The 22,082-nt window shown below is 41.7% G+C and overlaps 1 protein-coding gene across 2 annotated transcripts in view; it reads left to right on the top strand.

Moving 5' to 3' along the window:
• gpn1 (GPN-loop GTPase 1) overlaps positions 1–22,082 on the top strand; it is a 52,187-nt gene that overhangs the window by 13,436 nt on the left and 16,669 nt on the right. For both annotated transcript variants that reach the window (XM_059985401.1, XM_059985400.1), the window contains exons 6-7: positions 9,516–9,594; positions 16,722–16,816. In XM_059985401.1, the coding sequence (XP_059841384.1) occupies positions 9,516–9,594; positions 16,722–16,816 (174 nt within the window). The remainder of the gene's footprint in view (positions 1–9,515; positions 9,595–16,721; positions 16,817–22,082) is intronic.

Genomic DNA, 22,082 nt, shown 5'->3' with positions numbered 1-22,082 from the left:
CAGTGAGGTGTTGTTCATGGGTTCCGGAGTTTACAGTGACGTGTTGTTCATGGGTTCCGGAGTTTACAGTGAGGTGTTGTTCATGGATTCCCGAGTTTACAGTGAGGTGTTCATGGGTTCCGGAGTTTACAGTGACGTGTTGTTCATGTGTTCTGGAGTTTACAGTGAGGTGTTCATGGATTCCGGAGTTTACAGTGACGTGTTGTTCATGTATTCCGGAGTTTACAGTGAGGTGTTGTACATGTGTTCCAGAGTTTACAGTGACGTGTTCAGGGGTTCCGGAGTTTACAGTGAGGTGTTGTCCATGTGTTCCGGAGTTTACAGTGACGTGTTGTTCGTGTGTTCCGGAGTTTACAGTGACGTGTTCAGGGGTTCCGGAGTTTACAGTGAGGTGTTGTCCATGTGTTCCGGAGTTTACAGTGACGTGTTGTTCGTGTGTTCCGGAGTTTACAGTGAGGTGTTGTTCATGGATTCTGGACTTTACAGTGACGTGTTGTTCATGTGTTCTGGAGTTTACAGTGAGGTGTCCATGGGTTCTGGAGTTTACAGTGAGGTGTTCTTGGATTCTGGAGTTTACAGTGAGGTGTTGTTCATGTGTTCCGGAGTTTACAGTGAGGTGTTCATGTGTTCCGGAGTTTACAGTGAGGTGTCCATGGGTTCTGGAGTTTACAGTGAGGTGTTCTTGGATTCTGGAGTTTACAGTGAGGTGTTGTTCATGTGTTCCGGAGTTTACAGTGAGGTGTTCATGTGTTCCGGAGTTTACAGTGAGGTGTCCATGTGTTCCGGAGTTTACAGTGAGGTGTTCATGGATTCTGGACTTTACAGTGAGGTGTTCATGGGTTCCGGAGTTTACAGTGACGTGTTCAGGGGTTCCGGAGTTTACAGTGAGGTGTTCATGGGTTCCGGAGTTTACAGTGATGTGTTCAGGGGTTCCGGAGTTTACACTGAGGTGTTGTTCATGGGTTCCGGAGTTTACAGTGAGGTGTTCATGGGTTCCGGAGTTTACAGTGATGTGATGTTCATGTGCTCCGGAGTTTACAGTGAGGTGTTCATGTGTTCCCGAGTTTACAGTGAGGTGTTGTTCATGTGTTCCGGAGTTTACAGTGACGTGTTCATGGGTTCCGGAGTTTACAGTGAGGTGTTGTTCATGGGTTCCGGAGTTTACAGTGAGGTGTTGTTCATGGGTTCCGGAGTTTACAGTGACGTGTTGTTCATGGGTTCCGGAGTTTACAGTGAGGTGTTGTTCATGGATTCCCGAGTTTACAGTGAGGTGTTCATGGGTTCCGGAGTTTACAGTGACGTGTTGTTCATGTGTTCTGGAGTTTACAGTGAGGTGTTCATGGATTCCGGAGTTTACAGTGACGTGTTGTTCATGTATTCCGGAGTTTACAGTGAGGTGTTGTACATGTGTTCCAGAGTTTACAGTGACGTGTTCAGGGGTTCCGGAGTTTACAGTGAGGTGTTGTCCATGTGTTCCGGAGTTTACAGTGACGTGTTGTTCGTGTGTTCCGGAGTTTACAGTGACGTGTTCAGGGGTTCCGGAGTTTACAGTGAGGTGTTGTCCATGTGTTCCGGAGTTTACAGTGACGTGTTGTTCGTGTGTTCCGGAGTTTACAGTGAGGTGTTGTTCATGGATTCTGGACTTTACAGTGACGTGTTGTTCATGTGTTCTGGAGTTTACAGTGAGGTGTCCATGGGTTCTGGAGTTTACAGTGAGGTGTTCTTGGATTCTGGAGTTTACAGTGAGGTGTTGTTCATGTGTTCCGGAGTTTACAGTGAGGTGTTCATGTGTTCCGGAGTTTACAGTGAGGTGTCCATGGGTTCTGGAGTTTACAGTGAGGTGTTCTTGGATTCTGGAGTTTACAGTGAGGTGTTGTTCATGTGTTCCGGAGTTTACAGTGAGGTGTTCATGTGTTCCGGAGTTTACAGTGAGGTGTCCATGTGTTCCGGAGTTTACAGTGAGGTGTTCTTGGATTCTGGACTTTACAGTGAGGTGTTCATGGGTTCCGGAGTTTACAGTGAGGTGTCCATGGATTCTGGACTTTACAGTGAGGTGTTCATGGGTTCCGGAGTTTACAGTGAGGTGTTGTTCATGTGTTCCGGAGTTTACAGTGAGGTGTTCATGTGTTCCGGAGTTTACAGTGAGGTGTCCATGTGTTCCGGAGTTTACAGTGACGTGTTGTTCATGGGTTCCGGAGTTTACAGTGAGGTGTTCATGTGTTCCGGAGTTTACAGTGAGGTGTTGTTCATAGGTTCCGGAGTTTACAGTGAGGTGTTGTTCATGTGTTCCGGAGTTTACAGTGAGGTGTTCATGTGTTCCGGAGTTTACAGTGACGTGTTCATGTGTTCCGGAGTTTACAGTGAGGTGTTGTTCATAGGTTCCGGAGTTTACAGTGACGTGTTCATGTGTTCCGGAGTTTACAGTGAGGTGTTCTTGGATTCCGGAGTTTACAGTGACGTGTTGTTCATGGGTTCCGGAGTTTACAGTGACATGTTGTTCATGGGTTCCGGAGTTTACAGTGATGTGTTGTTCATAGGTTCCGGTGTTTACAGTGACGTGTTGTTCATGGGTTCCGGAGTTTACAGTGACGTGTTCATATGTTCCGGAGTTTACAGTGAGGTGTTCATGTGTTCCGGAGTTTACAGTGAGGTGTCCATGTGTTCCTGAGTTTACAGTGAGGTGTCCATGTGTTCCGGAGTTTACAGTGAGGTGTCCATGGGTTCTGGAGTTTACAGTGACGTATTCATGTGTTCCGGAGTTTACAGTGAGGTGTCCATGTGTTCTGGAGTTTACAGTGAGGTGCCCATGTGTTCCGGAGTTTACAGTGAGGTGTCCATGTGTTCCGGAGTTTACAGTGAGGTGTTGTTCATGTGTTCCGGTGTTTACAGTGACGTGTTCATGTGTTCCGGAGTTTACAGTGAGGTGTTCATGGGTTCCAGAGTTTACAGTGAGGTGTTGTTCATGTGTTCCGGAGTTTACAGTGAGGTGATCATGGGTTCCGGAGTTTACAGTGAGGTGTTCATGGGTTCCGGAGTTTACAGTGAGGTGTTGTTCATGTGTTCCGGAGTTTACAGTGAGGTGTTCATGTGTTCCGGAGTTTACAGTGAGGTGTCCATGTGTTCCGGAGTTTACAGTGACGTGTTGTTCATGGGTTCCGGAGTTTACAGTGAGGTGTTCATGTGTTCCGGAGTTTACAGTGAGGTGTTCATGGATTCTGGACTTTACAGTGAGGTGTTGTTCATGTGTTCCGGAGTTTACAGTGAGGTGTTCATGTGTTCCGGAGTTTACAGTGACGTGTTCATGTGTTCCGGAGTTTACAGTGAGGTGTTGTTCATAGGTTCCGGAGTTTACAGTGACGTGTTCATGTGTTCCGGAGTTTACAGTGAGGTGTTCTTGGATTCCGGAGTTTACAGTGACGTGTTGTTCATGGGTTCCGGAGTTTACAGTGACATGTTGTTCATGGGTTCCGGAGTTTACAGTGATGTGTTGTTCATAGGTTCCGGTGTTTACAGTGACGTGTTGTTCATGGGTTCCGGAGTTTACAGTGACGTGTTCATGTGTTCCGGAGTTTACAGTGAGGTGTTCATGTGTTCCGGAGTTTACAGTGAGGTGTCCATGTGTTCCTGAGTTTACAGTGAGGTGTCCATGTGTTCCGGAGTTTACAGTGAGGTGTCCATGGGTTCTGGAGTTTACAGTGACGTATTCATGTGTTCCGGAGTTTACAGTGAGGTGTCCATGTGTTCTGGAGTTTACAGTGAGGTGCCCATGTGTTCCGGAGTTTACAGTGAGGTGTCCATGTGTTCCGGAGTTTACAGTGAGGTGTTGTTCATGTGTTCCGGTGTTTACAGTGACGTGTTCATGTGTTCCGGAGTTTACAGTGAGGTGTTCATGGGTTCCAGAGTTTACAGTGAGGTGTTGTTCATGTGTTCCGGAGTTTACAGTGAGGTGATCATGGGTTCCGGAGTTTACAGTGAGGTGTTCATGTGTTCCGGAGTTTACAGTGACGTGTTGTTCATGGGTTCCGGAGTTTACAGTGAGGTGTTCATGGGTTCCGGAGTTTACAGTGAGGTGTTGTTCATGGATTCCCGAGTTTACAGTGAGGTGTTCATGGATTCCGGAGTTTACAGTGAGGTGTCCATGGGTTCTGGAGTTTACAGTGAGGTGTTCATGGATTCCCGAGTTTACAGTGAGGTGTCCATGTGTTCCCGAGTTTACAGTGAGTGTTCATGGGTTCCGGAGTTTACAGTGAGGTGTCCATGGATTCCCGAGTTTACAGTGAGGTGTTGTTCGTGTGTTCTGGACTTTACAGTGAGGTGTTCATGGGTTCCAGAGTTTACAGTGAGGTGTTGTTCATGGGTTCCCGAGTTTACAGTGAGGTGTTGTTCATGTGTTCCGGAGTTTACAGTGAGGTGTTCATGTGTTCCGGAGTTTACAGTGAGGTGTTCATGGATTCTGGACTTTACAGTGACGTGTTGTTCATGTGTTCCGGAGTTTACAGTGAGGTGTTCAGGGGTTCCGGAGTTTACAGTGACGTGATGTTCATGTGTTCCGGAGTTTACAGTGAGGTGTTGTTCATGTGTTCCGGAGTTTACAGTGAGGTGTTCATGTGTTCCGGAGTTTACAGTGAGGTGTTGTTCATGTGTTCCGGAGTTTACAGTGAGGTGTTCATGGGTTCCGGAGTTTACAGTGACGTGTTGTTCATGTGTTCCGGAGTTTACAGTGACGTGTTGTTCATGGGTTCCGACAGTGACGTGTTGTTCATGTGTTCCGGAGTTTACAGTGAGGTGTTCATGGATTCTGGACTTTACAGTGAGGTGTTCATGTGTTCCGGAGTTTACAGTGACGTGTTGTTCATGTGTTCCGGAGTTTACAGTGAGGTGTTCATGGGTTCCGGAGTTTACAGTGACGTGTTGTTCATGTGTTCCGGAGTTTACAGTGACATGTTGTTCATGGGTTCCGACAGTGACGTGTTGTTCATGTGTTCCGGAGTTTACAGTGAGGTGTTCATGGATTCTGGACTTTACAGTGAGGTGTTCATGGGTTCCGGAGTTTACAGTGACGTGTTGTTCATGTGTTCTGGAGTTTACAGTGAGGTGTTCATGGGTTCCGGAGTTTACAGTGACGTGTTCATGTGTTCCGGAGTTTACAGTGAGGTGTTGTTCATGGGTTCCGGAGTTTACAGTGAGGTGTTCATGAGTTCCGGTGTTTACAGTGAGGTGTTCATGGGTTCCGGAGTTTACAGTGACGTGTTGTTCATGTGCTCTGGAGTTTACAGTGAGGTGTTCATGGGTTCCGGAGTTTTCAGTGACGTGTTCATGTGTTCTGGAGTTTACAGTGAGGTGTTGTTCATGGGTTCCGGAGTTTACAGTGAGGTGTTGTTCATGTGTTCCGGAGTTTACAGTGACGTGTTGTTCATGTGTTCCGGAGTTTACAGTGAGGTGTTCATGGGTTCCGGAGTTTACAGTGAGGTGTTGTTCATGTGTTCCGGAGTTTACAGTGAGGTGTTCATGGGTTCCGGAGTTTACAGTGAGGTGTCCATGTGTTCCGGAGTTTACAGTGAGGTGTTCATGGGTTCCGGAGTTTACAGTGAGGTGTTCATGGGTTCTGGAGTTTACAGTGAGGTGTTGTCCATGGGTTCCGGAGTTTACAGTGAGGTGTTGTTCATGGGTTCCAGAGTTTACAGTGACGTGTTGTCCATGTGTTCTGGAGTTTACAGTGAGGTGTTCATGGGTTCCGGAGTTTACAGTGACATGTTGTTCATGGGTTCCGGAGTTTACAGTGACGTGTTGTTCATGGGTTCCAGAGTTTACAGTGAGGTGTTGTTCATGGGTTCCAGAGTTTACAGTGACGTGTTGTCCATGTGTTCTGGAGTTTACAATGAGGTGTTCATGGGTTCCGGAGTTTACAGTGAGGTGTTGTCCATGTGTTCCGGAGTTTACAGTGAGCTGTTCATGGGTTCCGGAATTTACATTGAGGTGTTGTTCATGTGTTCCAGAGTTTACAGTGACGTGTTGTTCATAGGTTCCGGAGTTTACAGTGAGGTGTTGTTCATGGGTTCCGGAGTTTACAGTGACGTGTTCAGGGGTTCCGGAGTTTACAGTGACGTGTTGTTCATGGGTTCCAGAGTTTACAGTGAGGTGTTGTTCATGGATTCCCGAGTTTACAGTGAGGTGTTCATGTGTTCCGGAGTTTACAGTGACGTGTTGTTCATGGGTTCCGGAGTTTACAGTGAGGTGTTCATGGGTTCTGGAGTTTACAGTGAGGTGTTGTTCATGGATTCCGGAGTTTACAGTGAGGTGTTCATGTGTTCCGGAGTTTACAGTGACGTGTTGTTCATGGGTTCCGGAGTTTACAGTGAGGTGTTGTTCATGGATTCCCGAGTTTACAGTGAGGTGTTCATGTGTTCCGGAGTTTACAGTGAGGTGTTGTTCATGGGTTCCTGAGTTTACAGTGATGTGTTCATGGGTTCCGGAGTTTACACTGAGGTGTTCATGGTGGAGTTTACAGTGAGGTATTCATGGATTCCCGAGTTTACAGTGACGTGTTGTTCATGTGTTCTGGAGTTTACAGTGAGGTGTTCATGGGTTCTGGAGTTTACAGTGACGTGTTGTTCATGGGTTCCGACAGTGACGTGTTGTTCAGGTGTTCCGGAGTTTACAGTGACGTGTTCATGTGTTCTGGAGTTTACAGTGACATGTTCATGGGTTCCGGAGTTTACAGTGACGTGTTCATGTGTTCCGGAGTTTACAGTGACGTGTTCATGTGTTCCGGAGTTTACAGTGAGGTGTTCATGGGTTCCGGAGTTTACAGTGACGTGTTCATGTGTTCCGGAGTTTACAGTGACGTGTTCATGTGTTCCGGAGTTTACAGTGAGGTGTTCATGTGTTCCGGAGTTTACAGTGAGGGTTTCATGGGTTCCGGAGTTTACAGTGAGGTGTTGTTCATGGGTTCCAGAGTTTACAGTGACGTGTTGTCCATGTGTTCTGGAGTTTACAATGAGGTGTTCATGGGTTCCGGAGTTTACAGTGAGGTGTTGTCCATGTGTTCCGGAGTTTACAGTGAGCTGTTCATGGGTTCCGGAATTTACAGTGAGGTGTTGTTCATGTGTTCCAGAGTTTACAGTGACGTGTTGTTCATAGGTTCCGGAGTTTACAGTGAGGTGTTGTTCATGGGTTCCGGAGTTTACAGTGACGTGTTTAGGGGTTCCGGAGTTTACAGTGACGTGTTGTTCATGGGTTCCGGAGTTTACAGTGAGGTGTTGTTCATGGATTCTGGAGTTTACAGTGAGGTGTCCATGGGTTCTGGAGTTTACAGTGACGTGTTGTTCATAGGTTCCGGAGTTTACAGTGAGGTGTCCATGGGTTCTGGAGTTTACAGTGACGTGTTGTTCATAGGTTCCAGAGTTTACAGTGAGGTGTTCTTGGATTCTGGAGTTTACAGTGAGGTGTTGTTCATAGGTTCCGGAGTTTACAGTGAGGTGTTCATGGATTCTGGACTTTACAGTGAGGTGTTCATGTGTTCCAGAGTTTACAGTGACGTGTTGTTCATAGGTTCCAGAGTTTACAGTGAGGTGTTCTTGGATTCTGGAGTTTACAGTGAGGTGTTGTTCATGGGTTCCGGAGTTTACAGTGAGGTGTTGTTCATGGATTCCCGAGTTTACAGTGAGGTGTTCATAGGTTCCGGAGTTTACAGTGAGGTGTTGTTCGTGTGTTCTGGAATTTACAGTGAGGTGTTCATGGGTTCCGCAGTTTACAGTGAGGTGTTCATGGGTTCCAGAGTTTACAGTGAGTTGTTGTTCATGGATTCCGGACTTTACAGTGACGTGTTGTTCATGGGTTCCGGAGTTTACAGTGAGGTGTTCATGTGTTCCGGAGTTTACAGTGACGTGTTGTTCATGTGTTCCGGAGTTTACAGTGACGTGTTGTTCATGGGTTCCGGAGTTTACAGTGAGGTGTTCATGGGTTCTGGAGTTTACAGTGAGGTGTTGTTCATGGATTCCGGAGTTTACAGTGAGGTGTTCATGTGTTCCGGAGTTTACAGTGACGTGTTGTTCATGGGTTCCGGAGTTTACAGTGAGGTGTTGTTCATGGATTCCCGAGTTTACAGTGAGGTGTTCATGTGTTCCGGAGTTTACAGTGAGGTGTTGTTCATGGGTTCCTGAGTTTACAGTGACGTGTTCATAGGTTCCGGAGTTTACACTGAGGTGTTCATGGTGGAGTTTACAGTGAGGTATTCATGGATTCCCGAGTTTACAGTGACGTGTTGTTCATGTGTTCTGGAGTTTACAGTGAGGTGTTCATGGGTTCTGGAGTTTACAGTGACGTGTTGTTCATGGGTTCCGACAGTGACGTGTTGTTCATGTGTTCCGGAGTTTACAGTGACGTGTTCATGTGTTCTGGAGTTTACAGTGACATGTTCATGGGTTCCGGAGTTTACAGTGACGTGTTCATGTGTTCCGGAGTTTACAGTGACGTGTTCATGTGTTCCGGAGTTTACAGTGTGGTGTTCATGGGTTCCGGAGTTTACAGTGACGTGTTCATGTGTTCCGGAGTTTACAGTGACGTGTTCATGTGTTCCGGAGTTTACAGTGAGGTGTTCATGTGTTCCGGAGTTTACAGTGAGGGTTTCATGGGTTCCGGAGTTTACAGTGACATGTTGTTCATGTGTTCCGGAGTTTACAGTGAAGTGTTCATGGATTCCGACGTTTATGATGGACCATAGCACTCCATTCCGTCTCCCATCCAATGTTCCCTCATCTCTGCAGTTTTCTGGATCTTGGAGCCACAGTGTGACTATGAGGCAGCAAACCCACTAGCTGTGCCAGTGTCCCAACTTCAATTTGCTTCTCTGGGTGCTCAGTCTGTGGTAGGTCCAGTTGCTGTCTTGGTGGTTCCTGGGAAGCCTGAGCAACTGCAGGAAATGTGTCTGGGCACTGGGGGGCGCTGCCTGCTCAGAGCAGTGAGACAGAGCTGGGATGCCTGAGGAACTGCAGGAAATGTGTCCAGTCACTTTTTTTTATTACAAAATCCTTTATTACAAATATCGGTGCTATACAATATATATAAAACACTGCAAACACAATTACTAAACTACAAATAGACAATAGACATTACACCAAAATGTTGCCATCTCTATCCACAATGGCATTTACACCCCGCGGATCCCAACGGTCTCGAAACTCCTCTAGGGTCGCCGTGGACTGCGCGTGTTCTTTTTCAATATTTACCGGGCACGAACATACCCTCTAAACATTGCCAGGCAGCATATCCAGTCACTGGGGGGCGCTGCCTGCTCATTGTTACGGTAAACTCAACGTAATTGCGGTGTTGAGTGATGGTGGGGGGAGGGGGGTTGGTGAGCAGAGGAGATTCTCCAGGATGGGCAGGAAATGATCACCACATCACTGAAGCACTGAAGTCTATGAATTAGATCAAACTAGAACATTCTGGAATGTCATTAGGGTGTTTGTAGAGCGTTGACAGAAGCTGATGAAGCCAATATATTTGTTTTAAAGGTATGTTGTAATAGATACTCCTGGACAGATTGAAGTCTTCACCTGGTCCGCATCTGGAACGATCATCACAGAAGCTTTGGTAGGTGTTGCCATGTGATGAGACGTGAGGTTCAGCAACTTCAAAGCAAATTTATTATCAAAGTGCATGCATCTCACCATCTACAACCCTGAAATACATTTTCCTGCAGGCATTGACAGTAGATACAAAGAAATACAATAGAGTCAATGCTAAACCACACACAAGCGAAGACTGGCCCACAGTCTGTGCAAATACAAAACGGAAAGCAAATTATAATCATAACAAATAATTAAAATTAAGAAGCTGTGTTTTAGAGCTTGAATAACTTTTGCTTTGCTCATACGCCTGGGCTTCAGTTGCTCAGAGTATTTCACTGAAGCTTCACTATATAGCTAAATTACTGCTGTCCCTCTCCTGGGAGTGATCCAGTGTAATGGACTAGTAAATCAGTTCAGTAAGATACACTGAAAAAGCTTCTCTTGCATACCGTTCATACAGACCAGATCTTTACAACGTACCTTGAGGTAGAACAAGGTAAATTAATACAATGAGAGGGTCCAGAGGAGGTTGACAACAATGATTCCAAGAATGAAAGGGTTAAGATATATTTGATGGCTCTAGGCCTGTACTGTCTGGAGTTTAGAAGAATGAGGGGGGAATCTCATGGAAGCCTATTGAATTTTGAAAGGCCAAGGTAAAGAGGATGTTTCCTGTAGTGGGGAGTCTAGGACCAGAGGGCACACCCTCAGAATAGAAGGGCGCCCCTTTACAGCAGAGATGAGGAGGAATATCTTTAGCCAGAGGGTGATGAATCTGGAATTCATTGCCACAGACAGCTGCAAAGTATACTTAAAGCAGAGATTGAAAGTTCTTGATTAGTCAGGGTGTCAAAGATTATGGGGAGAATGCAGGAGAGCAGGGTAGAGAGGAAAAATAAATCAGCTCTGATGGAATAGCAAAGCATACTTGATGGCTGAATGGCCTAACTCTATCTCTTATAACAATGCAGAATAAATTTAACAGTTATAGAAAGTGCAGTGCAGGCAATAACCTACAAGGTCATAATGAGGTCGTCTGGGAGGTTGAGTTCATCTTCTGTGAATTGGGGTTTAGGGTTCAGTGTTCACCCAATCAGAAATTATCCTTGGCATTCACTAAATGAACAAAAATACTAACTCAGCATCCTGTGACTTAATTGAGGTTTGTGCTCTCTCTTTATAAACCAGTTACCTGGAGGGAGCTTTTTTTTAAAAACTTTTTTTATTGATTTTTCAAATGATTACAGAAAGAAAAAAAAATACCCTTCCCCCCTCCCCTTAGCCCCTCCCCCCCAACATCCCAATAGAAAAAAAGAAAAAGAAAGAAAGGGAGAAAGAATGCCTGGATATCGGAAGATCCCCACATACTCCACGGAGTTCATAACTTTAGTATATATATTTCTTTCTTTCCCCAAATAACCAATTATTTTATCTTTGGAGCACCTATATATTTAATCCTATCTTTCGTAAATTTTCAAAAATGTTTCATATTTATCTCTTAAATTATAAGTAATTTTTTCAAGTGGAATACAGCTGGAAATTTCATTCTTCCAACGATCTATACTTAAGTATGAATCCGATTTCCAAGTAACTGCAATAGCCTTTTTGGCTACTGCCAGTGCAATTTTTATGAACTCTTTCTGATATTTATTCAATTTGGGTTTCGATTTTATCTCTTCAATATCGCCTAATAAAAATAATATTGGATTATGTGTAAGTTGTGTTCCAATAATTTGTTCCAGTAAAACTCTTAAATTTGTCCAAATGGTTGAATTTTAGAACAAGACCAAGTAGAATGTAAAAAAGTACCGATTTCTTGATTACATTGGAAACACTGATCAGATAAATTTGGATTTAATTTATTTATTTTTTGTGGTGTAATATATAATTGATGTAAAAAATTATATTGCACTAATCTTAACTGGACATTTATTGTATTTGTCATACTATCAAGACATAGTCTTGACCAATTTGTTTCTTCAATTTTAATATTCGAATCACTTCCCCATTTTTGTCTTGACTTAAGGATTCCTTGTTTAATTGCCTGTTCTGGAATCAAGCTATACATACAAGAAATAAATTTTTTAGTTTTTTCTTTTTGAATTAAAGTTTCTATTTCATTAGATTTCGGCAATAACATTTGACCTAATTTTTCTCTTAAATAAGCCCTTAATTGGAAGTAACAAAAAAGAGTATTGTTTGATACTTTATATTTATTCTTTAATTGATCAAATGACATTAATATACCTCCTTCAAAACAATCTCCTATATATCTAATCCCTTTTTGAAACTAATTATATAAAAGTTGATTACCCATTGTAGAAGGAATAAGTCTATTTTGAATTAAAGATCTCTTTGCTAATAAAGATTTCTTTATCTCATCATCAACATTTATCTTATTCCATAAGTCAATCAAATGTTTTAATATAGGAGATGCTTTCTTTTCCCGTATCCATTTAGATTCCTATTTATATATAAAATCTTCTGGTGTATTTTCTCCTATTTTATCTAGTTCTATTCTAATCCATGCCGGTCTATCTTTCTCAAAAAAAGATGCAATAAATCTAAGTTGATTTGCTTTATAATAGTTGTAACCCTCCTAGATCAAATTTCCATGTCAATTTTTCCAACGATATTCCTGATATCTTACCTTTCCAAAGGAACTTCCTCACATATTTATTGAACTCTTGAAAAAACTTCTGGGGTAGTTGTATTGGTAGTGATTGGAATAAGTATTGTAATCTAGAGAATATATTAATTTTTGTGGTATTTACTCTACCTACTAATGTTATTGGTAATATCATCCATTTATCAAGATCTTCTTGAATTTTTTTCAATAATGGTAAGTAATTTATATAAGTTCTTTATATCATTATTAACTCTTATACTTAAATATTTTATACCGTTTGTCGGCCATCTAAATTGAGTTATTAATCGACATTGACTATAATCTCCTTTAGTAAGAGGTAAAATTTCACTTTTATCCCAGTTTATTTTGTAACCTGATATTTTCCCATATTCTTCTAATCTAGAGGATAACTTATGCAACGAGTGCAATGGGTTTGTTAAATAAAGCAGAACATCATCAGCAAATAAGTTAATCTTGTATTCTTCCTGGTTAACTCTGAAACCCTTAATATCTGGGTCCATTCTAATTAATTCAGCTAATGGTTCTATCGCCAACACAAATAAAGCAGGTGATAATGGACAACCTTGCCTAGTTGACCTTGTTAACTGAAATGGTGTTGAAATTTGACCATTTGTCACTACTTTAGCTTTGGGATTAGTATTTAAGGTTTTAATCCATTTTATAAAAGATACTCCTAATCCATATTTTTCCAATACCTTAAATAAAAAATCCCATTCCAATCTATCAAATGCTTTTTCTGCATCCAAAGCAACTGCCACACTCATTTCCTCCCTCTTTTGAGCCAAATGAATTATACTAAATAACCAAGTTACTTTATTTGCCGATTGTCTATTTTTAATAAATCCTGTTTGATCCATATGTATTAATTTTGGTAAGTATTTAGATAACCTGTTAGATAAGATTTTTGCTATTATTTGATAATCAGTGTTTAATAAAGAAATAGGTCTATATGATGTTGGCTTTAAAAGATCTCTATCTTTTTTTGGCAATACTATTAAAATAGCTGTCGAAAAGATTCTGGAAGTTTATGCGTTCTTTCCGCTTGATGTATTAACTCCATAAAAGGAGGAATTAATAAATCTTTAAACTTATTGTAAAATTCAGGCGGAAAACCATCTTCTCCTGGAGATTTATTACTTTGAAGTGATCCTAGAGCTTCTTCGACCTCTTTTAATGTAAAAGGCATATTTAATCCCTTCTGTTCTTCAATATTCAATTTTGGAAGAGTTATTTGTGATAAAAACCTTTCTATCTTGACATTATCATTTTGTGATTCTGATTTATACAATTCAGAATAAAAATTCTTGAAAGTTTCATTAATTTCTAAAGGTTTATAAGTAATTTTATTTACTCTTGTTCATTTGTGCATTTATCATGCATGTGCATTTACTCTTGTGCATTTATCATTTTAGAAGTCTGGTCTGTTTTTAACATGTTTTTAACCTTATGTGATCTTTCACCTAGTTCATAATATCTCTGTTTAGTTCTCATAATTGCTTTTTCTGTTCGATATGTCTGAAGTGTATTATATTGTAACTTCTTGTTAATAACTTGTCTTCGTTTTTCTTCTGTCATATATTTTTGAGATTCTTTTTCTAATTTTGTAATCTCTTTTTCAAATTGATCTATTTCTGTCATATATTCCTTCTTAATTTTAGAAGTATAACTTATTATCTGACCTCTCAAATATGCCTTCATTGCTTCCCACAATATAAATCAACTGAATGTGAATTTGTATCTAAAAAGAACGGAATCTGCTTTTTCATAAAATCACAAAAATCTTGACCTTTTTAGTAATATTGAATTAAATCGCCATCTATAAATTGATTCCTCTTTATCTATCATTATCATTGTCATTATCAAAGGAGAATGATCTGACAATATTCTCGCTTTATATTCCATATTTTTCACTGTCTTGAATATTCGTTGATAATAGGAAAAAATCTATCCTTGAATATGTTTTATGTCTATTTGAATAAAATGAATAATCTCTTTCTTTTGGGTTAATTCTTCTCCATATATCAATCAAATTTAAATCTTTCATCAATGATATAGTTAATTTTGCTACTTTTGATTTTGTGACCTTTGTTGATCTATCTGGATCTAGACAAAAGTTAAAATCTCCACCTATTAATATTTTGTCATGTGCGTTAGCCAAATTCAAAAAGACCTCTTGTATAAATTTTACATCATTTTCATTTGGTGCATAAATATTCATAAGAGTCCATAGTTCTGAAAAAATTTGACAATGTATAATTACATATCTCCCCGCAGAATCAATTAATACATTTTGTATTTTAATTGGTAAATTTTATTAACCAAAATTGCAACTCCTCTCGCCTTTGAATTAAATGAAGCTGCAATAACATTTCCAACCCAGTATCTTTTTAATTGCTGATGTTCTATCTCTGTTAAATGTGTTTCTTGTAAAAAAGCTATATCTATTTTCATTTTTTAAATATATGTTAAGATTCTTTTTCTTTTCACTGGTCCATTAAACCCATTAACATTAAAACTTAAAAAATTAAGTAAATTAGTCATTATTTTTAATTATGTTACTCCAATCTATAATTATACCTAATCTTTCAACTTTCGTGGTATCTTGGGAAATCTTTTTAAAATTCTCCATGTTGCTATGTGTGTCCGCACCGATCATCCAGGCAGAAAGATAGAAGAAAAATAGATTATAAAGAAAAAAACAAAATACCCCCCTACTAATGTTGTGAAAAAAAAAGAACACAACATTACCCTCCTCTGTTGTACGGGGGCCATGATTACACACGTGAATCCCGCAGTAATCGATCCAAAGCTCCCCAGCCCCCCCGCAATATAAAAAAGTATATATATAAGAAGAAAAAAAAATACTATTTTCAATTAGTATTTCTGAAATTTTGTCTTTCTCCCTGTATCATCCTTAAATGTCCATCACTTCCATTCACTGTCTGTCTTCATCTTTAATCCATTACGCTTGGAAATCTCTATGTGTAGTTAGTCAATAGTTGGGAGTTTTTGTGCGAACTCCTCCGCTTCTCGATAATCGGTAAAAAATCTTCTTTTTCCATCCTCCAAAAAAATTATCAGTGTTGCTGAGTGACGCATTATAAATTTATAACCCTTTTCCCATAAAGCTTTTTTCACTGTGTTAAATTCCTTCTTTCTCTTCAAAAGGTTATAACTTATATCAGGCTAGAAAAGAACTGCTTTCCCTTCTATCATCAATAGCCCGTTTCTCTTTTTGGCACATTGGGCAGCTGACTTCAGGATCTTTTCTTTATCTTGGTATCTTAAGCATTTTATCAAAATTGATCGTGGATTTTGATCAGCTTGAGGTCTTGACCTTAAGGCTCTTTGAGCCCTTTCAATTTCAATTAGAGTTTCTCCTTCCATTTCCAAGTTTTCAGGGATCCATTTTTGAAAAAAATTTATTAGATCTTCTCCTTCTATATCTTCTTTAAGTCCAACAATTTTAATATTGTTTCGTCTACTAAAATTTTCAAGCTTATCCATTTTTTCCAACAACTGTTTTCTTTCTGATGTCCAGGCGGTAATATCATCTTCCATTGTATTCATTCTTTCAACCATGTCTTCCGTTGTAGCGTCCAAATCTATAATTCTCTTTTCCATTTTTTCCTGTCTTTTTGTCATTTTATCAAACATAATCTCCATATTTATCATTTTTTAATTACTTTTAATGCGTTTAATTTTTCTAATTTACGCATTATTTGCATCAAAGTCTTTTCTATATTTCCAGAAAAACTTTTACCTCCATCTTCGTCTGATTTTTCCAGAGAATCTGAATCTACCTCAGATTCACTTTCACTTTCGGTTTCAGTCGTAACTGGGATTTGTAGTTCAGGTTGCTCTCGTTTGCGCACGCTCCTTCCTTCACGTTTGCGCAGTTCTCGTTGGTCTTTTTATTTAGAAATGGTCGATGTTGCCGCAATTTCCTGTTCTGTATCGCCGGAGGTGAAATGTACCTGAGCCCGCGGTTCTTTGGCAGAAATGGGCCTTGATTCTGTTCCAATTTGCGTTGTCTTCACGGTAGTAGTTTTCTTCATCTTCTGTTTGTGAGGCATAACCTGAAACAATCCGGAGTAGTTTATAAGTAACTTTTAGAAAGTACTAACTAACTTTTCTTCACTTAAACGTTAATTTACTGATTTTTTACGGGAGAGCTGGGTTCCCGCGTCTCGATCCTACGTCATCACGTGATGTCCCCTGCAGGGAGCTTCTAACCCATGATGCCCCATTTCTTAGAATGTGTGACAGAAAAGTGTAGAGGGAGGTGTCAGAGGTAGATGAGTGTGTAGAAAACTTCGCCGGGGTGGTGACAGATACATTAGGGGCTTTTAAGAAGCTTAGATAGGCACATGGACGATAGAAGTTTGGAGGGCTAGAAGGAAGAGAAGGGTTAGATTGATCTTGGAATAGGTTACAGGGTCAGCAGAACATTGGGCCAAAGGGTTTGTACTGTACTGACGTATGTTCTCTGTTCCTAGGCATCCACGTTCTCCACCGTCATTGTCTACGTAATGGATACATCGCGGAGCACGAACCCCGTCACCTTCATGTCTAACATGCTGTATGCATGTAGGTACGTGTGTGGGCTTTGCACTGGGAGGAGTTGGTGTGCATATACCCATCAATGACTTTGTGCTGGGCCCACCAGGTTATTGGTTAGCATTGATGGAAATGGACACTGTAAAATGAAACACCAAGGGAGCTGCTGGGACACAGATTGGATTTGTTCAGGCAGAGCAGATGGAATTCGAAGCCTGAGACGGGTGGTCAAAAAGTAAGAGGAGAGGGCTTGAGGGAGTTTTGGCTCATGAGACCTTACAACTAGAAATTGATGTACAACCCTGCAGAGCAGCCAATAGAATAACAGGATTTAAGGAACATACTGTTTCGGATGTGAACATGAATTTTTTACAAAACTTACCTGGGGGTTGGTGAGAGTTTGCAGTTTGGCTTCTGTTGTACGAAACAGACGTGAAAGGGATCGAGCAGAGTACTGACTGTTTGATGTAAAGAAATGGTTAACTGAGATGAGATGGAGACAAATTACTGCAAAAGCTCAAAATTGAATATATTATCAGCCCCAAAAGCTGCTTCAGATATGTTATGACACCTTTGTAGTGTGGCCTCATGAACTTCAGGCGGAGTGCAATTCCATTGTCATCGGAACAGCATACATCCGAATATTCAGTTCATGATGGCAATGGAGAAGAATGGCTCCTGGGCATTGTAATATGATGGAAACTGGATGGTACCCTCGGGCATTGAATCTATTGGAAGCCTACTCACACAGCCTTATACCTCCCAACATAGAGTGGTTCTATCTACTGTAATTAACCATACAAAAGCTATTTTGGACCTGGATAGTCTCCAAGAGGAAATAAGACGATTGCACATGATGTTCCTACAGAATGGTTACAAGTGAAGGAAATCAGTCGAGCCCTTAAGAGGGCTGACAGGAAAACCAGGAAACCTAATGATGAGGAGGGAGCCAGTCACTACTGCTGTCTTCCCTATATTTCCATAGTTTCTGGAAGGATTGCCAGGATCTTGAAGGAGTACTGGATAAATATCCACAAACCCGTAAGGAAGCTCAAATCCCAGCTTACGTGAATCAAGGATGACCTGAGAATCAGACAGCTGGCGATTACTGGAGCAGTGTACAAAGGCCAGACATTGGAAACCTGCATCAAGGAGAACAGGAGGCGTATCTGTTGGGTTACCTGGAGAACATTGGATTCGCAATGATCACAGGATTTCTGGACGGCACAGAACTACTGTGCTGCTCCATGGCTTTTGGGACTACCTGGTGAGGAAACCATTGAAACAAGACTGGAGAATAAGAATTTCAACAAAGATGAAAGTCTCACTCAAAGGAAGAACTGGAATATAATTTTAAACAAGGTGGAACAGTGGAAGCCTGATTGGTTGAGGACTAAACATTCAGGAGGGACGGACAACAGGAGTTGAATATATAGACCACCAGAGTTTACGTGCCTAGGCATCATCCTTGATGAAGATGGTGGACAAAACATTAGTTAAAATTGATACCTGCACCCGCTGGAAGCCCAAGAAGAGTATATGTGAGCTTTATTATCATTGGCATACATACATCATTAGGTGTTTTTTGCACAGCAGTACAAGAGCAATGCAGTAAATAAAAATATTATGCATTATAATAAGACAAAAGATAATGAATAGTGCAAAAAGAGATGAAAATAATGCGACAGGTTAATTGATTCATTATCCATTCAGAAATCTGATGGTGGAGGGGAAAATGATGTTCCCAAAAAGATTGCATAGAACATAGAACAATGTTGTGACCATGTCACTTACTCTAGAAACGTCCTAGAATTTCCCTAGCACATAGCCCTCTATTTTTTCTAAGCTCCATGTATCTATCTAAGAGTCTTAAAAGACCCAATTGCATCCATCTCTACCCACCGTTACTGTAGTGCATTCCACACACCTACCACTCTACTTTCTGCTTAAAAAACTTACCCCTGTGACATCTCCTCTGTACCTACTCCCAGGCACCTTAAAACATGCCCCTCCATTTTAGCCATTTCAGCCCTGGGGAAAAAGCTTCTGACTATCCACATGATCAATGCCTCTCATCATCTTATACATCTCCATCAGGTCACCTCTCATCCTCCGTCGCTCCAAAGAGAAAAGGCTGAGTTCACTCAACCTATTCTCATAAGACACGCTCCCCAATCCAGGCAACATCCTTGTAAATCTCCTCTGCACCCTTTCTATAGTTCCCACATCCTTCCTGTAGTGAAGTGACTAGAACTGAGCACAGTTCTCCAAGTGGGGTCTGACCAGGGTCCTATACAGCTGTAACATTACCTCTCAGCTATTGAACTCAGTCCCACAGCTGATGAAGGCCAACACACCATATCTTCTTAACAACATTGTCAACCTGCATAGCAGCTTTGAGTGTCCTATGGACACGGGCCTCAAGATCTCTCAGATCCTCCACACTGCCAAGAGTCTTACCATCAATACTATATTCTGTCTTCAAATTTGACCTACCAAAATTAACCACTTCATACTTATCTGGGTTGAACCCCATCTGCCATTTCTCAGCCCAGTTCTGCATCCTATCGATGTCCCTCTGTAACCTCTGACAACCCTTCTGTCTATCCACATACCCCCAACCAAACTTACTAACCCACCCTTCTACTTCCTCATCCAGGCATTTATAAAAGTCACAAAGAGGAGGGGCCCCAGAACAGATCCCTGTGGAACACCACTGGTCACTGACATCCAAGCAGAACATGACCCATCCACAACCACTCTTTGCTTTCTGTGGGCAAGCCAATTCCGGATCCACAAAGCAAGGTCTCCTTGGATCCCATGCCTCCTTAATTTCCAAATGAGCCTTTCATGAGGAACCTTATTAAATACCTTACTCAAATCCATATACGAGGGGTGATTGATACGTTTGTGGCTTAAGGTAGGAGATGAGTTATACAGCTCTCATTACATGCACATGCAGGTCAACTCTTTAAGTGATTATGCTGAAAGTTTGAAGTTAAAAACGTATCTTCTACCTTAGGCCACAAACTTATCAATCACCGCCCCGCCCCCCGGTACACTACATCCACAGCTCTACCTTCATTAATGTGTTTTGTTACATCCTGGAAGGATTCAATCAGGCTCGTAAGGCACAACTTGCCCTTGACAAAGCCATGCTGATTATCCCTAATCAGATTATGTCTCTCCAAATGCTCATAAATCCTTCCTCTCAGGATCTTCTCCAACAACTTGCGAACCACTGAATTAAGACTCACTGGTCTATAATTTCCTGTGTTATCTCTACCACCTTTCTTGAACAAGGGATGAATATTTGCAACCCTCTAATTGTCTGGTACTTCTTCTGTCACTATTGATGATGCAAATATCATTGTCAGGGGCTGAGCAATCTCCTCCATCGATTCCCACAGTAGCCGGGGTATATCTCATCCAGTCCCAGTGACTTATCTAATTTAATACCTTTCAACAGCTCCAGCACATCCTCTTTCTTAACATCTGTATACTCAAATGTTTCAGTCTGCTGTGAGTCATCCCCACAGTTGCCAAGGTCCTTTTCCCTGGTGAATACTGAAGCAGAGTATTCATTAAGTATCTCTGCTACCTCATCCAGCTCCACGGGTGTATATCCATAATCACACCTGATTGGTCCTATTACTATTCACATACTTGTACAATACTTTGGGATTTTCCTTAATTCTGCTCAACAGGGCCTTCTCATGGCTCTCCTAATTCCATTATTAAGTTCCTTCCTAGCAACCTTGTAATTTTCTAGAGCTCTAACAGAACCTAGTTTCTTGAACCTTTCGTAAGATTTTCTCCTTAACTAGATTTTCTACATACTTCGTATACCATGGTTCTTTTACCTTACCCTCCTTTACCTGCCTTAATGGAACATACCTATGCAGAATGCCAAACAAATGTTCCCTGAGCATTTGCCACATTTCTACTGTGCATCTCCCTGTGAACATCTGCTCCCACTTTTGCTCCCAAGTTCCTGCCTAATAGCATCATATTTCTCCCTACCCTAATTAAATGTTTTTTTCCAAATTGTCTGCTGCTGTACCTCTCCATATGGTAAAGGAGATGGAATTGTGATCACTATCTCCAAAATGCTCTCCCACCGAAAGATTTGACACCTGACCAATTTCATTTCCTGATACCAGATCAAGGACAGCCTCTCCTTTAGTTGGCTTATCTACATATTGTGGAAGGAAACTTTCTTGAACACACCTAACAAACTCCACCCCATCTATGGAGATGCCAGTCAGTAGTAGGAAAGTTAAAATCACCCATCGCAACAGCTATTATTATTGCACTATTCAAGAGTCTGCCCCCCATGTTCTCTCCCTTCGATATCTTTGTTACTATTGGGGGTGTCTATAAAAACACCCAGTAGAGTTATTGCCCCCTTCCTGTTTCTGACTCCACCCACAATGACTCAATCGACAATCCCTCCTCCTTTTCTGCAGTTGTGATACTATCCCTGATTAGCAATGCCATGCTTCCACCTCTTCTGCATGTACATCTTCAGGCCTCTGAACTGCTTCTGGGTGATGGGGGTCCTTAACGATGGATACACCTTTTTGAGGCACCGCTTTTCCAAGATATTATCGATGATGGAGAAGCTAGTGTCCATGAAGGACCAGCAGCAATTACTGTGACACATCACTAGTTCAAAGCAATCCTGCTCCGCCATCCTGTGAGTCCTAACACCAAACCAGTCTTGTAGCATTGCTGACTGTCTTGGGCCGAGACCCTTCAGCAGGACTGAAGACATAGATGAGTCATTAAGAAAGCTGGGGGAAGGGGAGGAAGAACCACAAGGTGATGGGTGAAACCGGGAGGGAGGGGTGAGGTAAAGAGCTGGGAAGTTGATTAGTTAACGAGAAACAGGGCTGGAGCAGGGGGGAATCTGACCAGAGAGGACAGTAGCCCATGGAAGAAAGAAAAGGGGAGGAGCAGTAGAGGGAGGGAGATGATAGGCAGGTAAGGAGATATGGTGAGAGGAAAATGGGAATGGGGAATGGTGAAGGGGGGGCATTACTGGAGGTTTGAAAAAAGGATGCTCGTGCCATCGGGTTGGAGGCTACCCAGATGAAATATAAGGTGTTGTTCCTCCAGCCTGAGTGTGGCCTCATCACAGCAGTGGAGGAGGCCATGGATTGACATATGGGAATGGGAAGTGGAATTAAAATAGGTGGCCACCAGGAGATCCCGTTTTTTCTGGCAGATAGAGGGTAGGTGCTCGGCAAAGTGGTCTCCCAATCTACATCAGGTCTCGCCGATAAGCATGAGACCAC

Source organism: Hypanus sabinus, chromosome 12 (genome assembly GCF_030144855.1).
Source record: "Hypanus sabinus isolate sHypSab1 chromosome 12, sHypSab1.hap1, whole genome shotgun sequence".
Classification (NCBI taxonomy): Eukaryota; Metazoa; Chordata; class Chondrichthyes; order Myliobatiformes; family Dasyatidae; genus Hypanus; species Hypanus sabinus.
The sequence above is the reverse complement of the archived record's forward strand: the minus strand, read 5'-3'. Positions and strand labels throughout refer to the sequence as shown.